This window comes from Galendromus occidentalis, unplaced genomic scaffold, assembly GCF_000255335.2.
Source record: "Galendromus occidentalis unplaced genomic scaffold, Mocc_1.1 scf7180000077431, whole genome shotgun sequence".
Lineage (NCBI taxonomy): Eukaryota > Metazoa > Arthropoda > Arachnida > Mesostigmata > Phytoseiidae > Galendromus > Galendromus occidentalis.
In genome coordinates this window covers 858,132-868,898 of record NW_003805419.1, presented here as the reverse complement: position 1 = coordinate 868,898, position 10,767 = coordinate 858,132, and the positions used below count along the sequence as shown (strand labels likewise).

At 51.1% G+C, this 10,767-nt stretch overlaps 1 protein-coding gene across 1 annotated transcript; it reads right to left on the bottom strand.

The window, feature by feature from the left end:
- Positions 1-1,039: 1,039 nt before the first annotated feature.
- LOC100902934 (unc-112-related protein) lies at positions 1,040-9,829 on the bottom strand. The gene is made up of 11 exons (XM_029111327.1): positions 9,677-9,829; positions 6,609-6,827; positions 4,798-5,024; positions 4,093-4,677; positions 3,760-3,932; positions 3,551-3,616; positions 3,014-3,241; positions 2,740-2,905; positions 2,346-2,610; positions 2,127-2,227; positions 1,040-1,887 (listed from the first exon to the last, which is right to left on the bottom strand). The coding sequence occupies exons 2-11, from the start codon at positions 6,745-6,747 to the stop codon at positions 1,750-1,752; spliced, it is 2,088 nt and encodes a 695-aa protein (XP_028967160.1). The 5' UTR covers positions 6,748-6,827; positions 9,677-9,829; the 3' UTR covers positions 1,040-1,749.
- Between the last annotated feature and the right edge of the window lie 938 nt (positions 9,830-10,767).

Here is a 10,767-nt window from a genome sequence, read left to right as displayed (position 1 = left end):
CTCGAAACCGATGAACCATATCCGGGCCAGATCTCCTTTTTCTGAGGAGAAGATGACTCACTAGTGAGATTTCGGCCGCGAATTCTCGCCGAAAGTTAAGCGATGAATGGTGTTGGATCCTCGTCAAGGGAGAATGGAAGTCCGAGATCGGAGAGAAAAGAGCTCCTCGATTCTGATCGGTAGTCTTATGAGAAATATATCGACCACCGGCATGAATCATGCTAACGGCATTGCACTTTTCCCCCTCCGGAGGGTGTCCCCGAGAAACCACAGAAATGCCTCGTGTAAGAACGCGGTGGGACGGTCGCGCACTCCGCTGACGAGAGGACAGGTTGATTGAGCCCAAGGAGTTTGTGGGAATCGAGGAAGCACATCCTGAGAGAACCCCGAGGATACCACCGCATCCCTTTCGTGAAGCAACGTTGCTCGAGCGAGACAACATGGGTCCGTCCACGGTTGCCTGGAAAATACGCAGGGCTTGGTCCTGTCCACCCGCTTACATGGGCGGTTCGAATCCGCGCTCGGAAATGATGCCTTATTGCGTATTACAGTGACTCCTCAACAGACTATTCGAAGAGTTGGGATTTTCCAGCCGGTGAGGGAAAGGAGTCCTCAACTCCTGAGGATGCTACTGCCAAGAGCCTTCTCATTCATTGGAACTGCCGAGAACCTCTCGGGATGATTATAGCATCTTTGGTGCACCCTAAGATTTGACTCTCCTTTTGAGGAACAAGTGGTGAGGTGAACTCGTGCAGAGGATGGATATCCTGGGGATTGCAGCAAAGACTTTTCCGCTCAAGAACTCCCTCCATGAGTGAATGTGCCGATGTACCGTAGAGGACACCAGCGATTAATTGAAGCTGAGTTCTTGAACTCTCCGATCTGACCCCCTTCCGCGCTTGCGGTCCAGCATTTTCAGCGACCCACGGGGGAACGTTCTGGTGAATGGACGGGGAAGTGGGAGATCCGTTCCAACAATGATATCGCACCTATTAGAGATGACACATATGGGGGCTCCTTGAAGACGACGCGATTTTCCGACTATGAACTTCCCGATCAGAAACGTGTTTTATTGTTTTAGTCATATCAGAGAATTCGATCACAATTTTTTGTCGAACGATTTCTGGAAGTTTATCGGGAGAACTTGACGAGAATCCTAGGACAGAACGCTCTTTATTCGCACTTGGATCTAACTTAGTTCCGGACCTCGCATTCTGGCCTCGAAGGGCCTAACATTATATACCAACTCTCGTTTCACATTATTCAGCTCGGTAGAAAGGTTCATCTGTTACTTTGTGCCATAATCGTGGACGATTCCCATTTCCGCGTACAGTCTCTGATATCTAGGAAGTTCTGGCAGTATTGCGGAGTACGATCGATATCTCCCCGCAGAGAACTTTCTTCTTGACCTGGGCTTATGAACGGGCGCGCTCTCGATAACAAAAACCGACCTCTTCCTCGGTTAATAAAATTTAAGGATTTTGTTGCATCCGGCATCGGCCGGAATTTTCTGCTGCGGCTCATCATTGTCGGTCTTCGGTCCATAATGAACGAAATGTTCGATGTCTTCGCAAAGTTCCTTTCGAAGCGCACTCATGACTGGAGACGTCCGATGTGCGCTGAGAGTATCGGGCAGCGTGTGGAAAACAGTTCGAGAAAGATCGAGTTCCTCTCAGGCTCCTTTTACTGCACAGACATGTTATTTTTAGGCGATAAGATTAACACATAACCGTTAGGACAGTGACGAAATCAGTTCCAGCCTCCTGTTAGTTTATGGAAGAGTTCTTCGTTGAGCGCTTGATTCTGCTCTTTCGATCTCATCGATACGAAGATATAACCACCGATGAATTCGTGGATCGTTTTGCAGTCTGCCGACAAAGGCGAAACCTGTGGAATAGAATGGGCACTACGGTTAACGATGCTCATGACTATCCCTCACAATGGCTTTCGTGGTGGAGATACGCCCTTGTGCTTTTCTGCCGTCGGGAGCACCTCTCCCCGGAACTCCGATCCCTCTGCCCCCGAACTCCGAAGAAGACCAAAGCACCCTTCGGCCCAGTCTTCTCGCCGTGGAAACGTTCCTCCAAATCCAAAGTGGCGACAATCGAGGACCACACCCCACTCACCTGGAAGTCCTCTTCCTCAAACTCCAAGCGCAGTTGTTTCACCTCCCAATTCACATCCCAGGCCTTCATGCTCGTGTAGCGCCAGGTCTTCAGATGATCACCTGTAAAACGGAACAGATCTTCCTGAGCTCTCGTATTGCTGCCGAGAGAATTTGGTACGATGACAGAACGATACTCTCCGAGCTGCCGGCGAGCGGTGAACGAAGCGGATCGACTCACCGGAAGAAGGATCGATTCTCAGAAGTCGATTGATTGCAACGCCCAAGACTTCATCCTTCTTGGGGTTCTGGGAGAATCGAACCAGGAATAGCGAAATGCCGAAATCTGACAGCGCTTGCCATGAACGGATATACTGCAACTTCGCATCGGCCAACGAGAGGTCTTTGACATTCGAATGCGCCATCAAAATTCCTCGGACAACCCCCGAAGCCCCTCGTTTACGGATGTACCGCGGAGCACAGTAATCTTCGGGGGCGATGTCGATCTGGAAGATGAATGCTTTTACGATCCTTGGCGGCTAAAGCATCTCGGCAGCAATTATCTCGCATAAACGTCAATATAAAGTGATCATTATTTATATTCGATGGAGGAGCAAGTCATCTAATTTACTTACGGCAGATTGTGCAGCCATGCTGGGGTTGGAGACAGGCTTCTGCATCCTCAAAAACTGTTGCAAGCTCTTCACCTCCTGATCGTAGCTAACGTCGGCCATGGTCTTGCCCTTGGTTGCCAACCGGAAAGCCGCCATCCAGCTCGAGTACGCTTCTTCGCTGTCGAACCTGCGGATCACCACGACCTCTATGAATGATTATAGCCTCCGCGGAGGAAAACCCCTAATCCTATGAAGATAAGTCTCACTCATATGACCGATGAGAACGGACACGTACCTCAGCCAATACTCTGTCATGCCTTCCGCACTCGGGACCTCGAGACGGATCCCGTATTTGGCTTGCGAAACATTGACATCAGGCGCTACCTCAGCACCTCTCAAACTAATCACGAGCGTTGCCGGTGCATTCGAGTTGGCAGCTTCTCTGTTTTTATACATTGACAGTGTTGTGTCTCTGAACACGAAGAATCTTTGCTGGAAGGCTTTCAGCGTGAATTTCCTCGGCCTAGATGAAGTCGAAAAAATGTTCCGTCAAATATCGTCATATATAAAAGAATATCGTCAAAAACCACACTCTGTCCCGGTCTCTGTCTCTGTACTCTTTGCATAGCGCCACTCGAATCTAGGGCTAGTTATTCGTTCCGCTGCCACTCGATTGGGCGACGACGCGTCGGCGCCTTCCGAGCTTCATCACAGCAAGAAGATGGTCAGAAACAGGCTGTTTTGTCATTGGGAATTTCACACGACACAAAACACAGCGAGGTCATTAGGCTCGGCACGGATCACACGTTTCGCACCCGAATCGCGAACTTACGAACGACAACAACAGCAACAGCAGCAACAATAACAGCATCGGTAACAGCATCCCTCTTCGCGGGGTCTGATGAGTGGGTGGACGCGAATATTTTTATATTTCGCGAACGATATCGCTTCGACTATAATCATTTTCCCTGACCACGAGTCGGGGACTTTCTGTCCCCATCATTATTTCTCATAATTCCATGAGTAATTGATCGCACTCACTTGAGGAAACGAATATATGAAGAAAGTTGAGGAACTTGTGTTATCTGCATCGCGTCCGTATTATCCTTGTTCAGGGTTGTACCTTCTAAAGAGATCTGAAGATCGTCGAGAGCTGCGTCGATGTCGTCCTCCTTAGCCTGGCTGCCCGATAATGGGCAATTTCCGGACGCGCTCTGAAGAGAAAATCGAGACCGTCATAAAAATTGACGCGTTCGATGCCTGATTAGGGAATGGGTTGCGAGAAATGGTATCTCTCCGGAAATGGTACATCTTTCTCGGGCGTCTCATAATGATATCGATTCCCCTGCGATGGTCGTGGGCATGGACGCTCACTTGTAAATTGATTTGATGTTGCAATGCTCCGAACAGAGACATCTCAGTTTCTGTACAGTCGATTTCCTCTTGCAGCAAGGACCAGCGGGCTTGCTCGTAGATTTGGTTGATGCGGATCGCGTCTTTCTTCGGGTTCAGATCGTAGAAAGATACGAACTTGAACTTCAATTGGAGCACATCGTACTCGAGGACGTTCTGCTCGAGGAGCGAAAGCGATGAGTCCAGCCATCCTGAGTTCAGCCTGGCCCGTTCGACGAGGTTCTTAGGCCTCGGCTGCGCGGCCCTGATGTCGTTCGGCGGTTTGTACGGCATGGCGAGTGGGTGTTGATATTGCGCCAAATAATTGCTTTCCAGATAAGCTGAGTTATTGAATGAGCACGCCGTCGTGTTCAGCGATGAGTTGAGAAGAGTTTTATCGTGACCATTTTGTGTACTCAAATGCTGTTTCTCCAGATTCAAAACTCCTTGACCGGCGATAGTCCGCTGGCGTGGCGGCACCCCTACGTGTCTGTAGTTTTTCTTCAAGTGATCCTGGCTTAGAGGTCGACAGAAGCCCAACTCCTCCGGATGCCTGATACCGAGTTCCTGTGATAGATGAGGAATAAAAATCAGCAAACGACGATGGAAAACGAGGGCTCTGCCGCACGGCACATATATACATATATCGCGGTTCTACATATATCGTGCGATGAGTAAAAAACATACCTTGCACAATTTCACAACCGCAGAAAAGGCTTTCACACAAAAGTCGACTCTGCAATCGAGTATTCGAAGGTCTGGGAACTGCACTTTCAAAACTTTGTGCATCGGCGTGAAGTGAAGAACAGCGTCAGCCTGTACGCCATACTGATCTAAGGTGGATCGGGCCCGGGAGAGCCACTGATTCTTATCGGGCCACCAGAGTGCGTGATCCGACCAATCGTTCGGAACATCTGCGGAGAATACAAACGGATTAGTGGCGCGAAGAAACGGCCGGAGGAATGTCAACGCGCCTCTGGAACCCCGAACCGTGATCAGTGCTCGGACCTTCCTCCTCATTTCAATTGTATCGGGGAGTCCGAATCGAGGAACTTGGATGATCCAAGTTGGATCTCCCGGGGGAAAATATAATTGGAGAGAATCAACGACGAGATTCATGTAATTCGGGGGAACAATGATTCCCACACGGAACCTTGAGCGGAGCGTATGGAAAATTCCCATGCGCTCGCCTGCACCCCGAAACGGGTTGTGCATATGTTGTTTATCCGGAACTCAATTGATGACAGCTCAGAGCTAGGCTAGGCTTCCTTCCTATCCACAGACAGACCACCCGCCCGGACGACAGACACATAAGCTGACGTCCAGGCGTGAGCATCAATTTGTCTCTGTGTCAATTTATCTTCCGAAGAATCCTGGGCTTCTTAACTTTCGTTCGACTCTCGATGGGCGCCTCGCTGCTCACGCTTTCAGTCAAAGAGGCGGCTGGGCGCCGGGTCGTGGTCGGGTGGATGGTTTGCAAGCTTGCTTTACTAGCTGTTCGGTGTGTTGCTTGCTTGGTTTGTTCGTCTGTCCGTAGGTCGGTGAGTCTAATGTCTATCTGTCGGTCTAGAGCGTGGGACGACGACCACGACGGCGCCGAAACAGATCAGTGAGTGCAGGCCAGCTTCGGGTCACACAACCAGGACCCACTGGAAGAGGAAAGAGAAGCCTGCGAAGGATGCAGGAAACGAAGGAGAGAGAAAGGACGGACGAGCGCGGCGAGTCTGCCGCCCGGTTGGCCAGGCCGCCGAGCAAAGCGGCGGGAAGGACACGCCAACGAACGGACGGTCGGTCGGTTGGCCGGTCGAGGAGACCTTGTTGTTGCTCACTCGCTCGCTCGCCAGACGCCTCGTTCACTCACTTCCCGATCCTCTGCCTCAGAGCAGCAGAGAATCACATGGAAGAGCAGTCTCTGTTTAGATTTCTCGCTGGAAGAGAGCACTGTGGTCACTGCAGCCGCAGCAGCTGCAGCCCTTTACGGGTGGCAGCTCGGTGCGAAGCATGAACAAAAAAAAAGAAGACGAAGTCAATAAGGAGACGAGACTAGGTCAAGAAGGAAGACTGTCTTGGCTGACATCCGAAGACAACGAACTCAACTCTACGAGCCATGCTCAATGTGAACGAAAGCGGAGGACTGCTTCCTGGCAGGCGCACCGGCGAAACGACCACGCGCTCACGAGCCCGTCAGACCGGCGATCAGACCGAAAGAACAAACCAGCCCAGCGGGGAATACATCTTTTTCCAGCGAGCGTGCGAGCAACCGCCCGTCGGTCGGATGTCCTCAACAATGAGTTGTCGCGCAACACAATTGAAGATAGTGTTCTCGCACTCAATCAGTCGCTCTTCATCTCTGAGATTGATTCATGTAGTTCTGGTTGACAGCTTCCACGATTGGATTGGAACCACATGTTCCCGAAGAGTTTCTATCTAGAGATTGCCCTCCCTTTTCCGGAGCATGAGCTGGAGGAGTCGAAGGAGGAGAGACGGCTCATACTTACTCAGCGTTTCCACGAGCTTCAACATAACGCCCCCGATGTGGAGATCTCCCATCACTCGAAGCCGCCGTTCGAGCTTGAGATCTGTCACGTAAATTTGTAGCTCCCATGATGCGTCGATCTTTATGCCGTTGGTGAACATGTTGCAGAGCGGCGGTGTCGCTAGCGAGTTACGGTAGGCGCCCGGGAGCGGCTCACAGGGCTCGTTTGTATTTAATGGAGCTGGAAAAAAGATCGATTGGTCTCAACTAATGAGGATAACTACTCCGCATCGAGGAATAAGAGCGTACGGCATCCTAGGTTCGGCTCGAATGAAAATTATTTCATACGGATGGTAGGCATTCCTCCAACGGGACTCAGTCAGTTACGAGTATCGGCGTCAAGGTCGTTCCGAACGTAACGTTGACCACAGCGAGATTCTCGATCGTGCCACGGTCTCTCCCATCGGATTCGACCAGACACCACGATTCATCGAATTCGTCGCTCGAGTTATTTCGAATATCCCCAATCTGACCGGCTCCAAGTATCTGACCGGCTCTAGAGTCGCCGGGCGGCGGGGCCCGAGCTCGAATCATTGCGCTTACATACATAAATGTATATATTTTTTCATGCTCATGAGAGGGAGCGCATTGCCTGCGACCCCAATCCCCAAAAGTATATCCGACGATATCGGAGCGAGACGGCGTCACAGGAAGAATGGAGCTTTTGTAAACATCAGCTTGGAGCTATATCGCCGTGTTTCCATTCCGCGTCGAGTATCTTGAGATATGTCGAGAGACTCCATGTCGTCATACGAGCTCCAACGTTACTGTCGCACTTGGAACAAATCGCTTTGCCGATGCCATTCGGAATCAGTGACGAGAGATACTTTCTCGTCGGAACATCCTCGTCCGGCTTAAGTCTGAGAAACCGCCCGATGTTTGAATTCGTAGACCAAGCCGGCCAAGACGGGATGAGCTTCGAGCTCGACATTTGTTTTTACCCTTCGACTCAGTCAGAGACCACGGACCGCTCACCACCACACTGCCTTACGTCCTACGGAAGCCAGGGTGTGGCTTCCTGTCGGAAGGAGGAACAATTTCGGTGAATACCACTGGTCGAAGCCGAGAATATGGGTTATGATTTCGAGCGCGCAAATTCGTTTATGCGTGGGCGACAGTTTGTTGTGGCTGTTCCGAAAAAGACTCGCGTCGATTCGATCATTGGCTAATCGCGATAGCGAAATCGAGACTAAATAGAATGTTTCTCTTTCGCGCGTGGAATCAATGGGAAATCATGAGCTGCATTTTCGTTGGGAAGGAACCGATAGATCCACATGTGGCCCGAGTGATTTCATGTCGGTCGAATGGCGGACGCAACGAGGCGCCGGAGGATGATTCCGGAGCGTCGAGACATGAATCGACGTAAAGCACTTCCCATGAATGGCCGAAACCACGAGAACAAAAAATGGAATGCAACGCTCAGCGACTTAGCTGTAGACGAGCGAGCGACCGAGTGATCGTTCCCATATGGTAGCGCACAAGCCACAGAGTTGACACCACAAGCAGCGCGATAAACTCAAACACCTGCGCACTCACACACCCATTATGGTTCCGGACACTGGGGCAGATCGTAAGTGAGGTTCGTACGTTCATTCACGGTACTAGCCGAGTCTACCATTGATGGCCGGGTTCGCTTGGCACAAAGAAAAAGCGTGGGTCGAGTTTTCTCTCGTGACCACGATCGACTCTCTCGTCTTGCTTAAAATGGAATTCGCCGACTTACGCCGGCCAAGCTTCACGCCCCCGTTCACTTCCAAAGCAGACCACGCCGATTCGCTTCCGTCAGATCAGTCAGATCGTCGATGGAAGCTTAATACAATCCTCCGAAGCACTCTGTGATGCGATATCACTGGAAGACTTGCGGGAACCAGATCTGAAGCTACAGCATCTATCTCGAGGCCAGCGTCGCACCTCTCGAACTCGTGAACGTCCTCGCGATCGGATGGACGTTGATTAATAGTAGTCGGGGACTTCCATAACTACGGAGCCAGTCATTTTCCAAGAATGCGCTCTGCATTCGAAAGCATGAGTCACTCAGAACTTGGAATTTCATCGATTTGGAATAACATCTGTGGTAGTGCCGTATAAGATCTCACGCAACCGCGTGCGGCATTTCCATTTAGATACAGAACGGCCGCGCGCGTGAATCGATTCACTATGCGAAGACGATTCCCATTCATGAGTTCCGTCAGAAAACCAGCCAATCGGGCGAGCGGTAAGAGACGGATGACGACAGCATTACCGGCGAAGGTTGTGACAGAAAACGTCTGAGTCGTCGACTCCTCGGATTCCAATGGGACAGCGGGCAACGGTCGAGGCATCGGGGCGCGAGCGTCTTCCTTGTCACGAAGAGATAGGTCGGAAGAAACACCCGTGAACTATTCCAGGACAATACAGGGGAACTCCGGTGCACAGCTCCGAGAAATGAATCTTCGTTTCGTGAAAATTGGGTCAGTCTTAATGACTTACTCTCCGACGTTTCCCGAGTCCGCGACGAGATCGAATCGACGTCTATGGCGGAGGGACATTAATGTCCGTCGAGGGAGGACCGATCGAAGAAGCAAGAGAGCACGAGAAATTATTGTCAATCGCTCCCGCATCAATTGACAACACCGCCGTACATCCTCGATGAGCGGCTTACGTTACTTCGTTCAAAGAGCACACCCGCACACTGGCAGACACGGTGTTGAAATATCCCGAAGAACTAGAAGACAGAGAGCCTCCCACAAACCCTACGGTGGTGGCGTTCGATGTACAGACTGGCGCCACTAGGGTCCGACCCTCCTTCACTCTCGGCCTCTGTTCTTTGTTTACTTTCCAAAGTTTATTCAGAATTCGATTGCTCGCATCCTGCACGCTCTCCAGGCATTCCGAAGGATGGCGATCTAGCTCCGAACTCCGAGATGGGCTGGAGAGCTGGCAGATTGGGAAACTTCCTTCACGGGTCAAGGGAGACTCAACAGGCAGCAGCGGTAGCGGCGGCGGCAGAATTAGTCGTAGTAGGAACTCCACCCAAGATCCGAAACTTACCCTGTATGAGTAATGACGCAAAGTATTTCCAATTGCACTCGACAGGAGCCCGATCACGACGTCTGATAGACAGACCTCACGCCGCGTTTTCGTACCGACGATCTCTTTCAAGTGGACCAAGTAACCCATAAATGGTCATAGACCTACACACAAATTACACTAGAGCTAAAAGCTGAGCTGGGCTGTCGAATGCTGCACACCAGACAACACACCGTCTGCACTGTGGAGACTCAGTTTACTTGGCGCGGAATTCAAATTTCTCGGTTGTAAACAGAGGACTTTCGATCATTCTCGCGAGACAGGAGCTTGAAAAAACATCTTACTCTCCAATCAGGGGAGGGAGGCGGCCACAGTATGCTCCCCGGGGAGGATGCCAACCATCATGCTCACGCGCGGACCACTGAGTTCTAGTCAACGGAGCCCCGTGCCCATCTAGCGATGAAAATTCGAGTTTTCGATTACCCCTCAAATCCCTGACATGATGTACGCCACACCTGCAGGTGGAGGTGCAAAGAGCCCTACGAGAGTCAAGTCTGAGAATAATCGGACTTCCATCCTTAAAGGAGCAGGGAGCCCTACGAGAGTCACGTCCGAAAGCTATTGGATTTCCATCCACGGAGCGGTGATCCCTACGAAAGCAAAGACAGCTACCGATGCCCAATTCTTAGAGCGAATGGCAACCAAGTCTCGGTCCTGAACGTCCTGGACCACAGCTACTTCATCGTAGCCCCTCCTCACTATGTACAGGGTGGTCATTTTTAGTCGGGACTTTTTTTCCCTCCCCTCGTCCCGGCCCTAACTTTTGAACGGCTCAATGAAACTATACTAACCAATCAACAGCTCTCGCCCTGACTGACACAATTCCGTTCCTAGCGATGACGGTTTCGGCCAACTTCACCTGTTGCGGGCGTTTTGGAAATGATCGGTCACTTTTTTCTCGTTGCTCTACGAAAACGCCTCTTTCTCAGCGACCGCTTGGTCGATCGGGCTCAACCTGGTTGCGTTCGACGCGGGACAACCTGGCGGAGGTATGCCATAAAAAAAATTCAGGTACCATGTTCCTGGGGGAAACGCGGAAGGGGTGAACTTTG

Excerpts from the sequence above, each read along its gene's own strand:
- LOC100902934 (XM_029111327.1), bottom strand. The coding sequence starts at position 6,747 with ATGTTCACCAACGGCATAAAGATCGACGCATCATGGGAGCTACAAATT. Across the intron at positions 3,933-4,092 it reads AACATCAAATCAATTTACAA|AGCGCGTCCGGAAATTGCCC; the intron begins GTGAGCGTCCAT and ends TTTTCTCTTCAG. Across the intron at positions 2,906-3,013 it reads ATGACAGAGTATTGGCTGAG|GTTCGACAGCGAAGAAGCGT; the intron begins GTACGTGTCCGT and ends GGTGATCCGCAG.